Source organism: Camponotus vicinus, unplaced genomic scaffold (genome assembly GCF_025532165.1).
Source record: "Camponotus vicinus isolate PSW18456_S1 unplaced genomic scaffold, iyCamVici1.0 SCAF_12, whole genome shotgun sequence".
NCBI classification, from domain to species: domain Eukaryota; kingdom Metazoa; phylum Arthropoda; class Insecta; order Hymenoptera; family Formicidae; genus Camponotus; species Camponotus vicinus.
In genome coordinates, this window is record NW_028141948.1 from 17125656 (window position 1) to 17150214 (window position 24559).

A 24559-nucleotide genomic window follows, 5' to 3' on the forward strand; every position below is an offset into this window, starting at 1 on the left:
GAGTTAACAGCACCTAAATATTAAACGAGAAAGCAAAAATATGAAATGTCCACTTGATCTATAAAATTACTTGATTTATAAAATTAAGCATCTCATTTTCTCTACACAATTTTATACCTCATAAATATAACGCAAATTATAGAAATTATAAACACACACATATACAAATTACATCTCTATTTCATTTTACATACATTTCCTCAGTCTTAGATTATTTCGAGATCGTTGAATTTTAATTATGCAAGATTATGAAGAGTAAAAATATATATTCATTCGCGTGCGGACCGTTTTCATCGTCAGTCGACCGTACGAAATCGATCTCTCCATTAGCTCCTTTGCCCGATGGAGAAAACAATTGGCGCGGCTCCTACCGCAAGGATCATTTTTTAACTTGATCTCTGCGGCAAAGGGGCGGCAATGAAATCACGTCGCACCCTAAAGGGGCACGGTACTACCGGGGGTCGTCTCTCTATCCGCCCTTCGTCGACGTCACCCTTCTGACCGCAGATTGAAATTCTTAAGCTCCTCGAATCGAGGGTCGGGTCGAGAGATCGCCGAATCGAAATTTCGTTATCACACTGCCTGAGATTATTTATCATTCTAGGATTCGCGAATATATTGCGACGGTTTGTCTTTCTTCTTGCGAATTCCGTCTCTTTCTCCAGAAAGAGACAAATGATTTCCACAATCGTGATTAAAGAAGGATCAAACCATAATAATAATGTCTAAAAATATATGGAAATTTAAGAATTATATGTTGATGTACACCGATCCGATTCATATCGCCGACACATAGCAGAAAACATTTCTTCGGCTTCAAGTAACTGATTTACACAAAATATATAGTCACGTAAGAAAGGAAAGAGCAGACTTAGAGAGAAAGAGAGAAGGAGAGAGAGAAAGAGATGGTCAGAGGTCGATGCATTGGACAACCTACGCGCAACGCTGCGCAATGTATGTATGTACGAGGAATACGTGTGCTGCCTTCCTTTCCTTTCTTCCGTCTTCTTTCTCGTCGAGGCCATTGTTACTTTTATTCGCGGTATACTGTCGCACGAATGATTTGCGAAGCCGGTGGCGCGTTTTAATTTTGGGATATTGGTAGCGTTAAGCCCACGAGGACGGATGGTATTTTCCGTCGTTGTACAGTTCACGTACAGGGTGTGCCTTAAATAATCTTTTCCGCTTCGCCTCTTAAATATTAATCCCTCGTTGATCGCGTAATAATATCAAGCAACGCATTATATCGGCGACTTTATCAGATATTTTATTTTTGATTTATTTGCACGTAGACTTAAGAGAAGGACAAATTGAAAAATATATTTTTTATATATCTTTTTATATCTAATCTGATACAATATAGATAAAATTGTACATTTTGTACGAAATTTTAATTTTTCCTGTTTTCGTTGTTGTCGTCCTTAAATTTTTTACATCACTCGCGGGCGAAAATTTCGAACACCCTATGCACAGATTATGGTGGATCGTAGTTCCGCGAACGTATCTACTACCCCTCGCGCACGATGAGATTTCATTCGAGGCTCGGGCCGAGATCTTTTAATTTGAAGCCAAATTCCTCTCGAGGATGAAACGCGGGGAGCCACCGGAGTGGTCGTATTGCAAGGAGGGTGGCACGTTTGGTAGTTGTTTGCTACCCTCCAACGCCAGCATCACGCAGTATACCTCCCCGCTTCCCGTTCTTACCCGTCGTCGGATTCTAAAACACCCCTGTTTACGTGGGAGGGGAGCTCTTTCCTCCCGTGCAGCTGCTCTCGATCTGGTCCACTTCAAGTGTGACCTCGGGATAAAATCGAATTATGTGCGGTTTAACTTGCGCGAATAATGTTAGCGGGGATAAAACGACCACAATAAAGGAACTTTTGCGCGTTTTCTCGCGTCTTTCGCACGCGTGCATTTTATTCGGCGATTCCGAAAACCTGTAGCGCGACTTTCTTTAACGAGCCATCCGTACGCTCAGTAAAAAGAGATATGTAATGTTGGATCCGGAAAAAAATTCCAGGGGATACTTATTAAACCACTTCGTTAAACCTCAACGGCGACGATCGGGCAAAGTTACACGCGTGCACGCGCGTGCGTATCCGCGAGTCATTAGCGACTATTATGCTTACTATTCGGAAATATAAAACGCCGCAGCGAAATTTTATCTCGAATAAGCGCGACCGTCTCGCCTAAATAAGTATCGATAAATGTCGCGGTAAAATAGAAAGTAAAACCCCCTTCGACCGCATTCCACAAGACCCGCTGGCGCGGAAAGAAAAATATGGGACGGCGAAGGGAGAGAGGAGAGGGTTCTCATAGGTGGCCCCGTAGCCTCACACTTTACGAAGAGATCGCCTACGACTTCGCAAACTCGCGTGCAGGTGGGTCGAACCATCCATAATATATCGCGAAGAGAGCCTAAATTTAAATATAATGAAGTGTAATGCGTACTTTAGTTTTCAGAAAAACGTTACTCTTTTCACTCTTGAAAAGGAAATCTTCGATTGCATAAACGTCCAAATTACGCAACAAATATGCAAAACAAAATGTCAAATAAAAATATAATATATTTGCTGATTAAAACGCTTCTAGTCTTGCGGAAAATAAGACGAGAAATGTACAGTTTTATGAGGAAAATAAAAGAATATTAAATCTCGAAATTTTTGGTATTTCTTTCGCTAACGAGAAAAAAAAAACATTTTTACTGATAAAATTAAATTAAATTTTTCGCAACCGACTGCGAAAAAGTTTCCTCTTTCTTCGAGATTTGTTGGAAGTCTTTTGCCTAATCATCAAGGTGAAATTTATCGGGCAATATCATAGGATAATTCACGCCTCACGATAAAATGAAAAAGGATGGCGAAGTCTCTTAATTATTTTCCTGCTTAAATAACCGGTCACACCTCCTTCAAAATATTCGAAAATCAAACGAATCGATTGCAGCAATTTGCTTAAAACATTTTACAAATTAGTCTGTCTTAAAGTTTTTTAATCCGAAAGATTTTCGATCTTAAAATCTTTCGAAAGGCCTGCGATTAATCCAAAATTTAATGAATATGCATTTACAGTTGCAACACCTCAAGCACTTTCAGTTTATAAAAATAAACTTTTCTCTTTCCTTCCCTCGCGTTTCGAGTTTATAATTATTTTCGTCAAAGTAATTAGAATATTAATAGCGTCTAAAGAAAACACATTACATGGCAAAATATTAACGATTCAAAATTACGACAATTAATATATGTAAAAATAGTATTTGCGATATAGTTAATATTGAGATTTCATGTATGGTACTATATTATAATTTTCCTCGTATCTTTATTTGCTTAAGTAAATGTAAATCTATCCTATAATGTGTAGAGCTCCTACTCGGAGATTAATCTCACATAAGGAATCAAATGCAAAGTCTCGATCGCATCGGCAAGTGCAGCGCGCTCATGGTGCTTTCGGTATATCCCATACACAGCCCGAGTGGCGTATGGTGGGCATTAATTTTCTCCCCGCACGCTAACCAGAATGCATAAGTAAGAAGCTTGTGGATCTCTCGCCCACGCGCCGCCCACCTAAACACATTGAGAAGTCAAACATCGTTTTCTAACGTTACGGGTGTTAAACCGCGGCGTTAAGTGGTCCGTCAATTGGTACCGGATACCGAAGGGCACTTATAGTCTTCCTTCCAAGCAGCAAATAGCGTGTATTTTCGAGTAGTTCGTGCCGTGACGCTACGTTATGCAGTGATAAGCAAAACGGAGTGACACTGACATTAGTTTTCAAACTTCCATGTTTCGCAATTCTTAGATGCGAAAATCACTGAATTAATAAGTCAAGAGATTAATGAAATATAAATCTATGATAAAATATATAGATTATATAAATTTAATGAAATATAAATTACATTAGATTTCAAATTTACATGTTTCACAATTTTTAGATGCGAGAATCACTGAATTAATAAGTCAAGAGATTAATGAAATATAAATCTATGATAAAATATATAGATTATATAAATTTAATGAAATATAAATTACATTAGATTTCATATTTACATGTTTCACAATTTTTAGATGCGAGAATCACTGAATTAATAAGTCAAGAGATTAATGAAATATAAATCTATGATAAAATACATATATAGATTATATAAATTTAATGAACTATAAATTACATTAGACTTCAAATTTACATGTTTCACAATTTTTAGATGCGAGAATCACTGAATTAATAAGTCAAGAGATTAATGAAATATAAATCTATGATAAAATATATAGATTATATAAATTTAATGAAATATAAATTACATTAGATTTCATATTTACATATTTCACAATTTTTAGATGCGAGAATTACTGAATTGATATAAATCAAGAGGTTAACGAAATATAAAAATCTATAATAAAATATAATAGATATAGATTATAATGAGGTATAAATTTATAATATTAATCTATAATAAGATGAAACATAAATTGAGAGATTAATAAAATATAAATTTATTTTTTATACACAGTTAATAAGAAAATACTGATAAATTTTTATTTATATTCGCTGAATAATCATGATTGTGAGAAAATTTATTGCTCTGTCATTATTTATGATTATTAATTCCCATTTGTTTATCAATCCTACGACAAAGGAAGCATCGGATCGAGATGCAACGGAACGAGTGCACGTTTTATCTCTTCCGGACGATTATTTGGAATTGATTTGCTGGGCGAGAGCAATATCGTAAATCCTAATGGAAATGCAAAGATTAATTAAGAATCCCATTCTGTCTTGTCCTCACGCGTGGGCGTCCGCACGCTCCGTGGAGCTCCATCGTCCCCGGGGAAGATCATCGGCTCGTCATTTTCTCTGTCACTGTCTTCCCCTCTCTCTTATTTTCTATCCCATCTTTATCGCATCGACTCGTTTAGGGCGAGGACATAGAGTCTCTTAAACTAGTCGGGTCCCATAAACCGGCGATGATGAGAAACACGAGATGATGTTTAAATTGATCGAACGATTTACAAAGCGACGCAAAGTTGTATGATTAATCGTAATTGTGTTAATAGAAATTTTACGTATATACTATATAACGTTTTTCTATTTAATTTTAATAAGTTGTTTGTATATTAAAAAATTACTTTTTATCATTTCTAGAATATCGAATTAAAATTTTGTGCAAGTTCGCTGAAAATTGAATGAGAAACAAAACTTTGCTAAGAGAGACTGATTCGCCTACAAGATTTATTATCACTATTATCATCACTATTCGTCGCGCATGAAGATATTGAATCCAAGTAAGAAATAAAACGATTTTTTATCATAATGATTAATTCACGATTGTGTGCAGTCGGCAAGTTGTGCCCTGACACTCGAAGTCCTGATGTCGGAGGGTGGTGTCCTAGCGAGATATCGCGATTCGCCACGTAATGAACGGTAACAAGGGGGACGTGACGCGCGCGGTTGGTTACGTGCGTGTGCGTGAACATCGGGCGACACGCGCTTCTCCTCGCCGAAGGAAGCCGGAGGGTGGAGGCGGCTAACGGCGCACAATGCGTGTCTCCTGGGAGACGCTTATCTGAAATTACAACGTTACATCCCAGGCAACCCCCCTGGACCAGCTGCTGGAAATCCGTGCCACCGCCGCCTCCTATCCGCTTCTGTGGGACGGGATTGCGCGTAAAGTTGCGTGCAAAAAGGGAAACATGTCTGTATTCGCGTGAAAAATCGTCCGAGTGGATACGTGCCGCTTTAAGTCTAGAGATACCCCCCGTGTCGGAAGAGACGTATCCGTATTTTGAACAAAAGAGAGATCAAATCTGTATGTTTTAATTTTAACAGAATCATTAAATTAAAAAACGTTAAATCAGAAAAGTGTTCGCATTGCAAAAACAGATACATAATATTTAGATAGAAATATTATTAATACAGTAATAAAAATTGAGAAAAAAAAATTTTATTTAAAAATAGAGACATGTTATAAATATTATTTCTCTCTTTATCATCACTTGTAATTCTACCCGATCGCAAAATGCTTCTTTGGCTAAAACAAATTTCTTCGCCGATTTGGTTCGATCGAGACTTTATTCGGTGTAAAAGCGGCGAGCCTCGCCTCGCGCTTTGGTTATACTTCGACAGTACACGTCCTATACTTCTGTACCGAAATGAACGATCGAAGTCGCGCGGTCGAAGAACGGCGAAGTTACCTCGCGGAAATTGAATTCGCGTTTTTGACGCAGCGTACCGCGTCGAAAATGCGCCGTTTCTTGACGTTTCTGTGACACCGTTTCATAAATTCTCTAGCCGCGACACTTCATCGACTCGTGAAGTGGCACGATCCTCGCAAATTACATTCGCTTCTCGTCTGCGCGAAACTCATTAAACAAGTCCCCTCTTTTCCCCCTCCCCCTCTTCCCTTCTCTCTCTCTCTCTCTCTCTTTTTCCCTCTATTCGTCGTGTATGCGCATTGAAACGTCCTGAATAGCGACAGTCAGCGGCCGCACCGTCGTCTTCGAGTCGGGATCCTTCTCGCGCATTTTTCCGCATAATTTGTCACCGGATGCACCGACGCTCAAGTCTGGTGTCCCGCCCACTTGGTCTCTTGGAGAATAACGTGGTGGGATGAAAAAAATGGTACGTTTTACGTTTTAAAAAGGTACTTTTCTTCTATAATTATATATATTTTATTCTATTATTAACGAAAGAATATATGTATTTATGCCGACAATTATTAAATACATTGAATATCGCATTCCTTGCATTCCTTGTGTAACTGCGATATGTCGGTCGTTCTTACATTGATTGTGATTTTGTCACGAGTTTCTCTGTAATCTGGTTGGCCCCGACCTGCGGTCACTCTTGCTATCCTCTATCTTTTCCCGCGAACAGTCATTATGCAAATGAGTTTGCAGTTGATCGAGGAGAGAGTCTCCTTCGCATAGACATGAAATCGACGTCTCGTGCGCAAGGGGGTAAAAGTCGACGATGAGAGAGGGAAGGGACGGTTCGTCCGCGTGCGAGAAGGGTTATTTATATTCAGACCGATTTCCAATTATCGGAGGTACGAACGACCGAGAATCGCGGCGGCACCGACAGGAAAGGAGGACCTGCAGAAGGGGGTTAGAAGGCATCCGTGCGTGATCGGGATTCATCTTTGGGCTCGCATGTCTTGTCGCAGTTTGCTGTCTCTCCCCGTTCCTTTTTCGCGCCTCTCTCGTCCGGTAGCACGATTTCTTCTCCGCTTCGTCACGCGGTTTTCCCTCCCCCTGCCTCGTCCCGTGGTTCACGTGGTGTGGAAACATCACGTCCCCCACGAATATTTTGTGTAAAAATGTGCATGAGGACGCGCCGTCACGTGTGAAGCGTCGGGTCCACCTCGATGCCCGGAGGCTCTTCGTGTCGTCTGATTGCGTCTCGTACGCGTCACCGTCTCAAGTCAATTTGGCGATGCCGAATTTAACCGGGAATATATAATTTTTACTGCACTTTTCTCAAATGGGTGCATTAAAGTGTGCATCGCAACCTGATGTCTGGAATTTCTGTGTTATAATATATACGAGATATATGGAGGATGCGATGCTGAGTTTATCTAATGATCTAAGAGTCGAAATTCAGGAAGAAAGTCCTTCTAGATATATTTCGTCTCTTTTTTTCCTATTCTTCATATTAAGCAAGTTTGAAAGTATGTACGAAACTTTGCACAAACGCTTTTATATCTCCTTTCTTCATTTACGTATATGACTGTTTATTACGTGCATGATTTGAATTTCGTCGAAATTATCGAATTAAATATGCCATTTGCGGACTCGTCGATACATAACGCGTTGCTCGCGGTTCTCGCTTTTCAATCTTCCTCGCCGAGTTAAGCAGTTTTCGTGGATAAATGAAGCGCGACCCTTGTAAACCTAACACGCCCGCTGTAGCACGGTACGCGGTTTCATACATCGATCGTTTTTATGAAAAGACCGCGGTGTTATTGTGCCCCACTCCCTCTTCCTCTCCTCTTTTTTAATAGGAAACTTTACGTCGTGCGCACGGAAGGGAGATAGGACGATGAAAGGGGTAAACGATGCTTGCAAGAAAAACGCGACAAAGGGTGGGCGGCTGGTGGCAGGGAAAAGAAAGAAGGAAAGAGAAAGAGAGAGAGGAAGAAAGAATACAAGCGTTGAAGAACGGCGGAGAAAGCGAAGATTCTCTCTCTCGATTAATGAGCGTGTTTGTTGTTAATTGCTGCCGCCATTAGGTTGGCATCTCCACCCGCGGCCGCCCTCTCTCGATCCTCCCTCCGCTCTATCCATCCCTCGTGCGCCCTGCTTCTTTTCGTCTCTCGCACACACACATACATACATATATACGCGAAATTATGCCGCGGTTCCAAATCTACCCAGCCAGCCGATCCTTCAGCGACTCCTCGAAAGCAGAGCGTGCATGTTAATGATCGCCCGCCGCGGCCTTTATCTTTTCCACCTCATTTGCGCGCCGAGTGGGCACGGGAGCTGCAACGACGACGGGGGAGGCGGCGTGTAAAAGGGAGTTTACGAAGAGCGAGGAAGAGACTCCCGGCCTTTCTTTACGAAATATTTTGTCTTTCTCTCTATACCGCGAAATACATACTGCGAATTGCGCGTCTGTGTGTTTGCTCGCGAAACGAAGGAAGAAAATGGAGAGAAAGAGAAAGAGAGAAGGGCAAAAGAGAAGGGAAGATGTAAGGGAAGAAAAAAGCGAAGAGTGCGCTTCTAAAGGAAAGAGACGAGTCTCGTTTCTCGTGTAGTATTTTCGGCTTCTATCCACCTTCTCTGCATCCGAGCACCTTCAGCGTCGCGTTCACCGAAAAGCAACTCCAACTCGCAAAACTTGCTCCAGGTAGTGCGCACTGAATGTGTCTCTCTGATCTTTAGACGCTATGCACGCGAGGAAGTCACGTGAGATTTCGACGAATGTATATCGGAAGTTATTTAGGATATATCGATCGATTTCTCTGGATTTTTTTACGCAGAAATCTAAAATTTAAAATATGTTCGAAATGTGAGAAAAGAAGAACTCTCGAATTTTCCCTAATCATGTTGTTGCGAATGTTTAGTCTAGACGGCCGTTCATTATCGTTCCCCTAAATACAAGAGCGGCGCTTCTTGCGAGGGCATAAAAGCCAAAGTTGGGACGTATATCATACGTTGGTCCACGTCCTTTCGCGAATTATTAAAAGCTAAAGGGTTTAATTTATAAGAACTTTACAAAATGCGAGAGTGAATCTTATTAAGAGAGACGCGTCTCGAATATATATCATTTTTGCATGTGCACGATAAAAGATGCAATAAAACTCTCTTTTTACTCGTACCAGTTACTAATTTTTTCCATTCTCCGAAACTTAATACATCATTCGAGATATAATTTCGAAAAAAAATATCATAATATTGTTTCGTTTAAATAAACCTCGGTATACATACATGTCGCGCGAGTGGACCCTCGGTATATACGTTGTCATCCCGGCACGTCGCACGCTTGGTCCAGGAAAAGTCTCGGACGGGTAGGTAGGTAGATAGGTAGCGCCGGTGGGTTCCCGGCCGTCGGGTAAGTATCAGTAAATAATCGCGTTGGACGTTACATTACCCGGCGGAATTTATGATTGGGGCCCGTCCGGTCACGTTTGCCGGAGGGCTTCTCCTCGAAGACGGTCCGGAAGAGCAAAAAGAGCGACGGAACGCGCGACGTAGACCGAAACAGGAACGAGAGAAAGCGAGGTGGAGCGATGAAAAAAAAAAAGAGCGAAGCTGCGTAAAGGGATGTGTCCTGTACAAGGAGGCTTTTAAACGCTTCGCGAACCAATTTGCCACGGCGTGTCCACGGGGCGATAAATATTAGGCGAATTCGAGGTAGACCGCTCGTCTATCTCGTCTTAGGATCGTCCCTTAAGATCGATACGTGTGACACGATAGATGTGAAAATACATTTTGGAGCTTTGGGGATAGGATTTATAATGAATTTATGATTTATTGCATCGTCGCGATCAATGCTGTTTCTTAAAAATAAGCGAGTAAAAACAAAATATTAAATTTTTATTACGAATCATTATTTTCGTGCCACGTAATATAATATAATATAATATCTTGCATCACATAATAAATAATAATTATATATAAAAATAAAAATTAATAATTAATAATAATTTGATTACTTTGAGCTTGTATAAGAATATATATAAACGATAAAAGAATTAAAAAACGAGGTAAAGAGAATAATGGAGAATAATAGAACAAAAAGATTGAGAAAAGAGAAAGAGAGAGAAATTCTCGTATATATGGGGGCTCTTAAATGCCTCGCGAACCAATTTGCCACGGCGTGTCTACGAGGTGATAAATACCAGATGGATTCGGATATAAACGCCAGCTTGTACGAGCGCACATTGATACGAGGGCACGAGAGGATCGGTCCTTAACGAGTATCGCCGTCGCGTTCGAAGGACGGGGAAGTAGAAAAGAACGATGTCGGAAATCTCATGTGTGAGTGTGGAACCGGTTGCTATTTTAATATTCGTCGATACTTTCGATCGATCAAACCGCGCTCGTTGTTTCGTTTTCACCTCAACAGACTCGTGTATGTTTCATATTATTACGCGCACTTATTCATTCGATCGGTGTTTAACCGATTTTAACCGCTAATTATTCTTGTATATATAAATTTAAAAAACGGTCCGATTATTCGATTAAATATCACGATATTCGATTATATTGAAAAATTAATTGCACAAACGAGGTGGACATGTTATGAAAAAACATAAAAGCTTTCATGAAATCCTGTAACACTCCTGTAATCTCTTCACTAAAATACACGTATATACATTTAATACGTTAGGGAGATAAAAACTGTTTGTGATTGCATTTCGTAATTTTGTTGCTATTTTTTTTATTCAATAATTTTTTTACTTTTCAATAGAGCATTTTATCGTACAGAGGAACGCGTATTGCAGGCATGAGGAACAGGTTGTTCGTACGTGTGTAATGCGGTATTAAAATAATCGAGGGCTCGAGGGGCCGTCGATAATAAGGCGGTAATGCGCGAATAAAGCGCACTCGCGGGTGCCCCTTTGCGGCGAACGGCAAAGCGTTTAACGGCACGGATCAGGGTCCGCCGGGGTCTCCGGGGGATTAATTTAATACCTGAGTAAAATCAATCAGCGGGAATTGATGTTGGCCTGGGCGAGTGGGTGCCCGACGACGACCTGCAACCGGCCGACCGGCCGGCCCGAAGGGTGGCGGGGGGGAACAGCGAGGGGAGGCCGTATTTGCTTTTGCGACGTGGCGGGGCCCCGTAATCAGTGTAAATCAGGGGACGCGTAAATCACACCCGGCGCGGTAACAGCCTCTCTAACGGGTGGTGTAACCCGTACGCGAAAGAATGGACGGTGTTTGGTATGGTGCATTTGCGTTTCCGTTCCTTCGACCCGTGTGCGAGCGTCTCGCGTCACATGAGATCGCTTTAATTATCCGTCGAAGAGATCCAATCAATCACGTTCAATCGCGAATCGCGAATTTATTCGGATAAATTAAGATCAATGAAATTAAAACAAGTTTTTATATCGATTATATTTTTATAAATAATTTTAATGTAGTCGATTGAAGAGTATAATGTATATAAGCTACATATTATATATTGTATAAGCTACATTTTCTCTCACAAACTAATAAAAGGGAGTAGTTAAAAAAATAAATCTTGGTATGCTTCCTCGTGAATATTCGAGTACGATCGAAGGAAACAAACAATCGCACGTATATATCCTCGAACACCCCGTATAGAGTAATTTCAGAGTCCTCAAAGACGTGTCTTTCATCCGCACTCTGTGTGGTCGCTGGCACCGCCTTCATCGAGTACCAACCCCCGTACAGGTGAAGAAAAGGAAAGGCAAAAAGCAAAAGGAGAGATTCGCCGATCCGGCACCTAATAATCATATACACGATTGAATTATTAATATTCGGATAATTATATACCGTTTCTCAACGACCGTCCGCGGAAAGTGACTCCAAGAAGGAGTCGGCTAAAATTCCTTAAGAGGAGTATTTCTTCGCGAGCTATTTTGCAGCAAACATAATATTACTCGCCTATTCTACAATATTAAAATTTAATTGTGCACTTTCTAATTTTCATATCCGAGATACGATCTATGTATGTGTTGAGGAAATGAATGAAAGCTCTTGTTTACCACGCTGAAAACTATTAAACTCATTCCATGTGTAATTCCTCCCATTCCTTTACCTTATTGTCATCGGAATAATACGTGCCATCGAATTTACAATAAGCACGAGGACATTACAATAAACCATAATAGCACGGTAGCCTTAATTCGATATTCAAGATAAGATTACGCAAAGTGTTGGCGTCTCGTTCGTGAGATTCACGCGTATGTAAGAGACATGGCACACGCGTGAACTCGCTAGGGAAGCTATCGATCGAAAATCCATAAATCATCGGCAAGAAGAGGCGTTTACGCGCAAACAAATTAATTGAAAAGGCAAGTTCTGCCTCTCTTCCGTTATCTTCGTCCTGCGTTCGAGAGAGCTTCGTGGAATGCAAAGATAATGGGACACGAATAAGGTATTATTTAACGAATGGGGATTAATTCGACACAAATCTTGTTGCGAAATTATTATGTGATTATTATATAATAATGATAGATGTAATAATAACTATGAAAAACTATCTTAGATAATTTAAAGTAAAAAATTATTAAATTTATAGAGACTAGAACATCGCACATGGCCCGTACCATTTAGTTCCTTTTATTATGTAACATAATCTGACGGAAAAAATATATATATAAAACTTAAAAGGATATCTAATGTTTATTACATCGACGTCTCCTGAAGAAAATGGAAAAGCGATCGAATAGCAAGACAGAAATTTTTGATTAACGCTACTCTGATCCCTCATCTCTTATTCCCGTTCTTACTCCATTATCCGTAAAAATGCCGCTCGCGTATCATGTCAGGGATAGCGGCTAGCGGCAGTAGACGTAGAGATGAAAACGGACGCGTTAGAGAAGCGGCAGAGACGGTAAGATGCGGCGAGCAAAGCCGAGTGAAGACCTCAGCCGAGGGATGACCTCCGACCTCCGTGGATGCCGACCGCGTATATAATGCTTCATTGTAATTACAATAAAGGTTATCTCGGATTTCAAGACTCGACCATTCAGTCATTCGCGTTATTGAGATGGTAAGTAAGAGGAGAGCGAGAGCTACGGATGGGCAGCGCGCGAGCGAGAGGGAACTGGTGAGGGGTTGAGGAGGTAGGGGAAGGGGAGGCCGGGTTAGCTGGGCACGGGCTCACGTCCGGGCTCTCTCGACGAATATATATATATATATATATATATATATATATATATATATGTTATACCTAGACAAGCGATCCAGAAATCATGTGGGCGCGATAAGGTATCGGGATATTGAGTATCCGATTGATCTGGAAGCTGAAGAAGATGGACACATTGATATCGGAGCTCTCCCGCGGGGAAAAGGAGAGAGAGAGAGAGACGGAGAAGAAGGATCTTGGATGAGCGAAATGATGTTCCTTTCTTTCATGGCTTGTCAAAAGGGATGAATTTTGCATTTAGGATCATCATTTAGACCTCGAGATTCGAACAATCTATCTTCTACGCTCAATCATATGGAATTATTAATGTTACTATTATCGCATATCTTAATTATTCTAGTTACTTCCGATTTATCTCTGTGAAAATTAAGGTTGTCGTTCGAAATACAAAGAAATTCTTCTTCCTCTAGTTTCATAATTTAATCTCAATTAGCCAAGTTTTATCGCAAATAATACAAATTTCTTTACTGTTACTCGGCGAAGGGAACTTGGATCAAATTCGGGACAGATTCTCCTCTCTATCCGCCCTATCCGCAAGACGAACGGTTAAACCTCGACAGCTACGAAAGTTCGCACGCGAGAGGAGACGAGAGCTTCTCGAATCGGAGCAAAAAGAATCCCGAGCGGATGCAAAATCGAACGCTGGCGCGGCATCAGGCGTACGAATTACCGAAAAATTACACGCCAGTCAATTTTATCGTCGGCAGCGACGAGGACGAAGGAAGCGGGAAGAGGTACGGGCGAAAATTTACATCGAAAGATTTAGCCGAGGTTTCTCCTCTCCCCCTCGGCCTCTCTCACCCTCCCTCTTGATGCGGTCGCAGGCCCGCTGTCCCGAATAGCGTGACACTCAAAGAGCGGCGCGCCACCGAAATTATTCCGGACAATCATCATTACATACAGAGAGGCCCCAGAGAGGCGCAATCTTCTACTCAATATCGTCAGCGGGACGCGACGGTTGCAAGCAGGAGAGACGGAAGATCGCTATGAGAAGAGAAAAAGAAGCGAAAGACAGAGAGGGAGGGAGGGAGGGGTCGTGTAAAATTCTCGAGCCGTTTCGTTAAAACATGGGAATCACAAGGGGTCTACGATACGAATACATGCTGCGTCACGGTCGATGAATACCGGTACAGAGCCGAAGTGAGAATCGGCTGCGCGTACTGATAATAGTGACACATAGCTTGGAATAAATTTTAATTTCAAAGGAGGCAAAACTAAATATCTCGAGAGTAAATCTCTTCATACGATCCAAGAGAATATCAAGTAGGATCGAGATTCTATCCTACAAACTTCCTCAACTTCTTCCGAGTTGTTGGCTACTCTCGCAATTAAGCATCGATCGGCTGATTGATTAGCGTCATTATTTTTGCGGGCGATGCGTTCTTCGCAGATTAAGCCCCGCATATTTACAGCAACGGTAGCAACGACGTTACAACGCAACAATACACGCGTGCATGCGTCGAACGCGCATCCCGAAGATGCAGCGGTGCGATATTATCGTCGAGGAGTGGCCGTATCGCGTTTCATCCCTGGCATCATCTTTATGTATGCGGCCACGGGCCACGCGCGAAGGTCTGCGATAGGCGACATGTTCGTCGGACATGACTTATTGCCTACAAGCGCCACTGTAAATCTCATCGTTACTTTTACGCCGCCGGCCGTGAGACGCGCGAGCGGGGGCGAATGCCGCCTTCACGGATGTTAAGGGGTTGCGTCTCTCAAGTGTGGTAATCGACACGAGATTTATATTTGAACAGAGTATGTGTATTTGCGTTTTACATGCAAAATTTCTGTAATTTATGGTTTTTTTTTACATTTGTCTGAAAATCCAGACACGATCTGTAATCAAATTTTATCAATTGCGAAATATTTACATAGGGAGATCGTCAAAGTTGTCTAATTATCATTAATGTTCGATCCAGCTAAACTTGTCAAAACGAATTAAAAGTGAATTGGAATCAATTTTATATCATTAAATTATATGAAAACGGCACTTAATTGTGTAAATGATTAATTTATCGCATTTCATCTTTATTATTTTACATAAAACTATAGTAATTTCTTATTATTTTATAAAACACTGTGACATTTATAAATATTATAATTTCTTTTAAGAATATCGGGGCAAAAACGCAAAACGTATTTTTTGGGAAAATACGCGGAAGTGGTACATCATTAAAGGGTAACTCCCTTGCGTCACGGATTTTGGCGAAAGTTCCGTTCAAATTATGTGGAAAATTACAGGTTCAACTTCCGCCGGTAGCGGAAACGATCGAAACCCGGTTCTCAAGCATTAAACTATAATGATTGACAAGTGTAATGCGTGACTTAAATTGGAGTCGATTCTTCGCTTTTCGTGGGTGTACATGAATAGTGGTGAATTTGATTGAATTAGAAGGATTCCGAGGACCCGCGACAGAGATATATATATTCCAAAATGACCTATTATTTAACACATATATACACATGCAAGAAAACCTTTCATTTCGAAATATCCTGAAGAATATCCTCCCTTTCTGTTCGAAAAAATAATATCGTCCACGTTCTTTAAGCATAATTTTACGTATAAAAGCTTCGTAACATGCAGTTTTCTCATTAATGTAAAATATCTTTCGCGCGCGCGAAAAGTTACGAGTCTCGCAAAAATTATTTATTTAAAGTAAATTGTTGTTAAATATATTTAAATATTTTAGATTATTCAGCGTTATTTTCGCGATTAACGCGATTCTATCAGATTAGCGGATAATTTTGCAAATTACTCGTTCTTTGCGTCGGGTATCTTTACCTTCGCCTGCGATTTCCCGGGGAAAGAAGAGGAAACGCCCGGGCGCCGCGCGATCATTTATCGTCGTATTATCTGCGTGTATATGTGCCCGGCGCTTTTTCCTTTCTAATGAAGATTTATTACGTTATCTCTTCCCCGGCGCTTTTATTTGACGTTGCCGGTTAATCTTGCCGGTATCGTTACGCGGCGGTAAAAAGTGAGCTACGGCAAAATCGTGGATTACGCTCCGTACAAAAACATTGTTAAGGCCGGAAGGGAGGGGGTCGGCGCAGCGGATTGTTCTTCGTTTAAGTTCTCAGGTCGAAGTAGCCGAGCGTCTCGTTTCACCCGTCGCGAGAAATTTAACAACCGTCATGCAAAGCGAAGGCACCGAGTGTGGTAACGCGATAATCGGTTCCCTTTATCCCCAGTCATCCAATATTAAAATGACAAAACGCACCGTTCGCTGATTGTTCGCTGATTCGATGTAAATCATTAATGAATGATCGTCACAATAGTTGCTAATATTCTAGTAGCATTATACAATAAGCACTTAGCCGAGAAAAATGCTCACGATTAATTTTAATCGAGATTAAGAAATTCCGCGATAATGATGCAATGCCCAGAGAAATATCTTTAATATCGCAAAAAGTGAGGAAAGAGGGAAGATGTGAAGGAGACGCGAAAATTAATTCCACCCCAAGAGTGGCAATTTTCTCCCCGCGCACCCGTCCTTCCTGCGGATCCCGCATCCGCGGGAATTCGTCCTCTCGTGCGAGAGTCATCGTCCGTCAAAATCCACGACAGATAGCCTCACAGAGTCCTGAGAGAAAAAGAAATGGGAAAAAGAGCTTGCTGAGAGAAGAGGAAAGGACGCGATGCGCGGTCGCGTGACGGAAGTGTCGCACACGCGTATTTTGCATCTTGCACACGCGTGCATGCACGTATGTGTATGTTGCATGTACACGGATCAGACTAAAAGACAAGGACGACAGAGGACCCCCTTATTTCGCAAAAATAACTGCGGGTCTTATGATACTAGGCAACGGCTAGAGAATAAATTGGCCATGTCTTTCAAAACAAAATGCTTTTACAAGATATATATATTATATATAAATGATATATATTTAAACGCGGAAATGACAGGTCGCTGACAGGTCAGACTTGTATCATTCGAAAGGAAAAATAATAGTAACAAGGACAAAATTTGAATCACACATGCAATTCCTTTTCTGACAGTGAAACTTTAAAAGCTGCACAAACTGTTTTTGAATGTATCTTATCGCGTATATACATATACGTAGATATTATGTAGATATACATATACTAAGTATGCGTTTCTCCATTTGAGCAATTGCGATTATTAATTTAGAAACCGACATTTTTTAAGATTTTCTACTAAGATTTGGCTCTATTTTTTCGCAGATGCTGATGAAGCGGCTGATTTGCCGGCCCATAGATTGTTACATCGAATGCGAGATCGCCCAATGGACTCGATTTTGGCAGCACATGATGATGGTGACGGCCACAATGCAACGCAACGTAACGCGCAACCCGCGCATACACACCACGGCAGCATCTGAGGATGTAGCAATTACGTTCGCCGAGCTCCTTGCCGCAGACGGACGGATGGACGGACGGACCGCAGCCACGAAACGCCCCTCGCGTTACACATATGTTGCCTCTACCGGTCTCCTTCCACATCGGCGATGATCCTCCGACAGGCGATGTGTCCCTCCGGCCTGCGCGACTTCTCCCTCTCACGAATTAACGTCCGTACGAAGACAGCACGGAAGAGCGGCTCCTGTGGGAACCGAGCTGCCCCGCTTTTGTCGTCCTCCGCGACCGCCGATCTTGGAAGCCGCTGGTTGATCACCGGAGGTCATGGCGAACGCCATTTACCTGTCGTCGTGTTCGTCAAGAGGTCGTCGCCGAGACGATTACCGAGACCACCGTGGAAACGGCGGTACCAAGTGTCGAATAATAAAATTCAATGAACGTATCGATAAGCAATCGGAGACGATCGTTAAAGCTTCGAAAATGTAAAAATATAAATCTGATCAAATTGGATAACACTTATGTCTCGTCATTCAATTTACATTTAGAATATTTAGCTAATTTTTATGTAAATTCCTTTTATGTTTAAAATATAATTGTGGAAAAAGACCGAGGTAAGGGAGGCAAGTTCTGCAGATTCGCGATGATCAACCTCGGAGGAATTATAATCGACCTCGAATGCAAAATCATTTCCTGTCTGAGCAGAGTCGCGTGACATGTCGAAAAGGTGGTCGAAGGCGCAAAAGAAACGAGTCCGCTTCGTACGAGGGAGAAAAGGAAAAAAAGGACATTCCGGCGAACGGGTTATCATGCAGGAGATAAAATGTCGCGCATGCTTCATGAAACACCAGTAAGAAACCCGACCGTTAGCCGAACATCGCGTAAAATGTGTCGATCGTTCTTGTCACGCGAGTACCGTACGTTGTGCGTGTCGTACGCATCGCGAGCGCACATATTACGCACGAAATCTGCAAATTTCACCTTATAAATATTTTCTTTATTTTTAAAGTATAACTTTCTTAGAAATCAGTCGAAAATTCAATCGAAAATTAATTTAAAATAATCATGAAGAGAGAAAAAGAGGAAAAAAATTATATTTTTGCAACGATATCGCAGTTTCATCTGATTTTTTTCAACAATTTTTCGAAAATTAAAATCCCGTGATAGAAATAATATAAAAATATATTATTGATTATAAAATATATATAATATTTTACATAATACATTTTAATATACTTATATCTTTTTTCCTGTATATTGAATAAATTGTATATTAAAATCATGAGGGATAATCATAAAGTAGCGGTTATTAAAAAACCTTGATATTTTTAATTAAATAAATTTTTCCGAGCAGTTTTCAATTTAGCATCAGAATGATGACTCTGTACGGATTATTGTTCTAGTTTCGTTTCGAATACACACATCGGACTCGCGCTGCGAGATGATCGCCAACTAACGGTGACATCCAGTGTCATCACCTGACCCTGCATATGCCGCAGCCGTGAACCTTTCTTCTTTATACATTGTCGACAATGGAAATTCGCTATCGTCTCTCATACGGGTCCGCACGCGATGACCTCGGTACTTCCTGAGGATACTCGCGAGGAGGGAGCTTCCTAACGGGAGCGCCATCCTACTTTCCGGCCACAAATTTCCATCTAACTTTAACGATGTACAATTTATATAACCACGAAATAGGATATGTATAAAGAATATTTCACAAGTTTTATATTACCAGATAAAACAAAGATAATATATTCGATAAAATATCTATATGAAAAATTAGAGAAATAAAATTAAAGAAGAGCTCAGAAAATTATATCTCGTTATTAATTTATTGATTGATATTATATGATTTCTTTTTTCTTTCCCTCTTTCTCTCTCTATATACATATATTATAGAATTATATCAGTTGTTTTCTTAGATCTTCTGCTACACCCCATCTTAGGATACGTCGGATCATCTAACAAGATGCATTCCCATCTAATTTGTTCTACCGAGAATCATCGTTCACCGATCTTGACGAGAGTCTCGTAAATTTGAGGGACACTAATTCAGTACGCGAGGACTGGTACAAAGGGCCTGAATATCCCTTTTGCAGCTCTGCCCCCCTCGTCCTGAATTTCGGATACATCCCCAGGGGTTATGTTCGCGTGCGTACCGGCGTGTCAGCGAGATTACAGGGCCTGTGCTCGAGATTTACCTCGATCTAAATCAATCGAACTCAGAGAGAAACGTCATCCCTTTCGATTCTCACCTGTATACTCTCCTTTTCGTCTCGTTAAATCGATGAAGATGAATGACAAAACAATACGTAACTAGTTTTCTTTTCAAACACCTACAATATTTGATTCCAATGATTGTTTTGATGTTAACTAAGCACCGTACATCGAGTGGCTATCTTTGAGCAGAAAACAAGGCAACGAAGAAAAATCTATTGGAAGAAAGATCTGTCTGAAATGAGAAGGAGAATCGATCACTTTGCACTGGAAAATTTAAAGGATTTTTGCTCGATCATATATATTTCATAAAAGAAAGGAGAAGATTATAAGGATCAAAACTTCGTGATTTTTCGCGATATTCAAGATCGTATTACTTCATAACTCTTCGAGGTCTACAAGTTTTTAAAGCCAGTCTATTCTTATATCTATTCGCCAAAGACAAGAGATGCAACGCGGCGAGATGCACTTATTGAAAATTATTCCTCGCGTGCAAAGATGAAGACAGGAAGGGGAGAGGAAGGGGAAGAAAAAGAAAAAATCTGACTAGGCAGTCTTCTCAAAATTACGACTGCAGGAGGCGAACGGCATTTGCTTTGACGGGTTAAAACACTTTAGAGGGTAATATCTTCACACTCCGGCCATCCGGTGTTCATGACGAAGATTGCCTCAACAGGGGCCTCGCCTCGGGCTGAGGCAAAAGAAATTTTCGGCCCGGGGGAGAATGTTTACAGAAGAGTATCTAGAAAAGGCGTACATTTTCTCTGTCTCTCTCTTTCATTCTCCTCTCTTTTTCTTTCTAATTCCGAATTATTTCGTGTAACTGAACCACTAACGAATAGATGTATTATACGTTTCAATTTAGCAATGACAATTTTTACTATCCTTGACAAATCTAAAGAGATGCTTGTAGAGAAGATATTAAATTATTCTACAAAATTTTCAACTTAAAAGCATGCCAATCGTCGAAATTGACCAACTTTAGTCATCCGAGATAATGATTGTGAACACAAAATAAAAATTATGATTAAAACATGCAATTTAAAGGATATCATTTTATCGAAGGTACACGTTCGTCGCTTATCTGATTCTAATTATCTACTCGAGTCTACTCATTACTAACGATAACGATATTTTCCCTTTGCTGCGCTCACCTTTCATCATGGAGCAATTAGCTGTCCGTCGAAACTCGCGCACGTAATTATTAAATATCTGCGAACGTTGATTACTCGAGAATGACAAACGGAGTAGTAATCATACGCACGACTGGTCGGCGGAATAAAGAGAGCTCCGGAGTTCCAAAACACACGGGCGGTGGTCAGTGCGCGTATTTAAAATCGCGATTCATTCAATTTCGTCGTCGACGGACAATAATATAGCAGACAGCGGTACATGGGAGCTCCGCACATGGATGCTCCGCGACCAGCATCAGGACAAAAAGATTGTTCGTGCCTTAGGCGCAACGCGTGGCACAGGGCGCGCTTTTCGTTCGCATATATATGTATATATATTTTCCGCCTTAATTAACGAGACCTTCTGTCCGTTTATCTCGCGCTCGTGGTCAGTTCAAAGCGGCCGTTATTACGCTGACTCGTCGTGCGTGAGCGACTTGTCGGCGACTTTCCTCTAAGCGGAGTAACGCGATAAAACGGAATGGTCGAGAGGAAGAGAGAGATGTTAATTACGATTACGAGCTCTCTTATGGCGATAGAGAGAAGGTTGCGCCGTCACGGCGAACCTAATCGATGGAAAATTTTATAGATCGCGTCATTAATATCGATGATGTAGCTCTCTCCTTCTTTCTTTCTCTCTCTCTCTCTCCCTTTCCCTATAAAACTAGTCGTGTCCGATAATGTACATACGCAATAGAGCTTTCTTGCGAGACTTGAAAGTTGTAGACGATTATATTTTGCATTTATACACATCCATAATGGGAGAATCAATTTCTTTTAGTAATGAAATCTGAATGCGATTTTAGATTTAATTGATTCCATAGATCGGGGATTTAATTTCACGAAATTTTAATTGGTTCCTTCTCTAATCGGTCTATTTCTTTCTTTTTTTTTAATATATAGAACGTAAAATGCCGTATATGAGTGAATAGGATAAAACCTCACCTTTCTGGATTCAGGATCTATGGTAGTTGGAGGGAGGAGTGGAGCCTTAGGCGGTTTGTTTCTGAGGAAGGCCATCGGCATATGCAGCTCGCGTGCATCGACACGACCATAGGATCCGAGTAACAGGTGCAGATGCGGCGGAGGAAGCCTGATCGTTAGCCCGACATCGCCCGCGGTGCATGTGTGCCTATTATGATTTCTTTCGTAATTAGTCTGTCTCTCTCTCTCTCTTTCTTTCTTTCTTTCTCTCACTCTTTTCGCATCGTGTTTTTGGGCGTACCTAACATTTGTTTCGTTGCATGGCATGTTCCGTGCATGGTCCCGCCGTAACATGTGCTACCACGTCGTCCTGTAGCTGTCAATGGGTTCTTCGACTTAGCGAGTGGCGGTTGACGATGACTGCGTCTTATACCTCGAAATGACTCCGTTGGGGTGAGAATATATCGTATGGATAAATTTATGCGAAAAGTAGACTTAATTCTCATTCGGCGTTTGGTTCTAGAAATTAAAAAAAAATCATGCGTTGATCAATTAGTATCGTATATAATCACCTTGTCTAATTGTTATCATTTATCTAATCACTTTTTTAATTATTGGTTACAACATTTAGATCACATAGATCTCTTGTAGATTTGGCTGCAATCTTTCTTTCGAAACATCCTGTATTCCGATTATTTTATCGGCATCCTGAATTTGATCTATCTTGAATAACGCATCTTCATAACTAGGTGACATCAAGCGTTTCATCCCGAAGTCCTGACTGATCGATCGAGGAACAGGTCGATGAAGAATGGATACTCCAAAATGAACCGGATGGTCCTTGATCGCATCTGCCTACACACACACACACACATATATATATATATAGATATGTAAATACATAGCATGTATATATATATATATATATATATATATATATATATATATACATACACACATGTAGATGTGAAGTCAAATGTATACCTGTATACGCAGGAGAAAGCGTCTTGGCGAGGGATTTCGCGGAGGGTTGGCTGTTTGCGCCTCTCGACAAATAAGGGGAAGTCGTTATCCCGTGGATGGGAGGAGTAATTAACTGCTTCTACGTCCTTTCTGTCCGCTCCACCTCCCTCCCTCAGCATCCTCCCTTTCCGGCTTCGGCTTCTACTCCAAGGAACAGACTTAAGGAGGCCCGCTTAGGCTTTCACGGGGTCGTGTCTTCATTATTCACGCTAATCTGCTTTCGCCCGGTACTGCTGCCACCGCGAACCCTCCTTGATGCTTCCTCTCTACATCTCTTTCTCACTTGCCTCTTTCTCTCTCTCTCTCTCTGTTCATGGTATATTTTGTGGAAATTATATTATATTATTATCATGCGCGACACAACACATATACAACCGTGAAGCAAACGGCACTCTGCGACAATACGTATTCAATATAATCGGGTGGAGCAATATCTCTCAATAATTTTGATTAGACATATTAATTTCTTTTTTTTATAATTTTAACCATCAACAAAGCGCAATTTTAATTCTATTACGAGTATATAATAAATAAGTACCTTTTTTCTCAAAAAAGAGATTGAAAAATACCTAGAATACATGATGTTATAAAAAGAATAAATTGGCTCGCCGATTAATTGCCCTTGTAGTAGGTAGGTATGTAATAAATCTGTCGGGGTCAATACCGGTAACCGAAACACATATAAGTGCAACCGACATCGTCGTGTATACTTTACGTTCTTATAGTGGACCACCATGGGTAAAGGCATCCCGCGGTGGCCGCCAAATTATGATGAATTGTTTTCTCTATTAACAGCTTGTGCCGACAGAGGCGAGACGCAAGCACCCCAACTGAGATAATCTTCCACCAATTTCGACTTCCTGATTGATCATGGCGATTCATTGGACGGCTCATCCGAACGGATCGTCCGGAACAAACGAGCCGCATCATCTTTCCGTCCGAAGATTTTTGTTATCGATTTAAAAAGCGTATGTCGACACTTTTTGAGTTTGCGACTCAGAAGTTAAATTCGCATTTTTTAAATTCCAATACAGATTGAAAAAATTCTCAAATACAGATTGAATGAAAGAATAAATTATAATTACTCACATGTTTCGTATTTTAAAAAAGAAACCAATATTTAAATCAGTAACTAGAAACTTTGTTACATATACAAGAACAATGATTTATACGAGTGAATAAGTTTATATTGCATCTTGACACATGTGAGCATTACATTATGTATTTTTACTTCTTGATTTATTCAATTAATCTGGACGAGAAATAATCTTATAAGACGTTTTTTATACATGTAATATAAAAGCATTATTATATTGTTCGTGTTGCATTGTATATACCATGTTATTATTAATTGTAGAAATAAATGTAATAGAAAATACTATTAAGAATATTTTATGGAAGACTATTTCTCTTAAGTATACAATGTCCAAGATATTCCTTTGAATTTTTTGGACATTCTTCAGTGTAAAAATTAAAAAAACAAATATTATAACATAAAAATATAACATTGGAGTCCTCATAATTGTACACAAGAGGACTAAGGATATATAAATCTACAAAT

The 24559-nt window shown here is 40.6% G+C and overlaps 1 protein-coding gene and 1 long non-coding RNA gene across 2 annotated transcripts in view; one reads left to right on the forward strand and one right to left on the reverse strand.

Annotated features, from left to right (window-relative positions):
• Soxn (SRY-box transcription factor soxNeuro) overlaps positions 1 to 17616 on the forward strand; it is a 120653-nt gene extending 103037 nt beyond the window's left edge. Inside the window, exon 3 of the mRNA XM_083085337.1 lies at positions 17528 to 17616. Coding sequence (XP_082941463.1) covers position 17528 — 1 coding nt within the window. The 3' untranslated portion in view covers positions 17529 to 17616. The remainder of the gene's footprint in view (positions 1 to 17527) is intronic.
• Positions 1 to 23478, reverse strand: part of LOC145963422 (uncharacterized) — a 45582-nt gene extending 22104 nt beyond the window's left edge. Inside the window, exons 1-4 of the long non-coding RNA XR_014436161.1 lie at positions 22960 to 23478; positions 22579 to 22830; positions 22277 to 22494; positions 21997 to 22183 (exon numbers count right to left, since the gene is read on the reverse strand). This is a non-coding gene — a long non-coding RNA (uncharacterized LOC145963422). The remainder of the gene's footprint in view (positions 1 to 21996; positions 22184 to 22276; positions 22495 to 22578; positions 22831 to 22959) is intronic.
• Positions 23479 to 24559: the final 1081 nt, after the last annotated feature.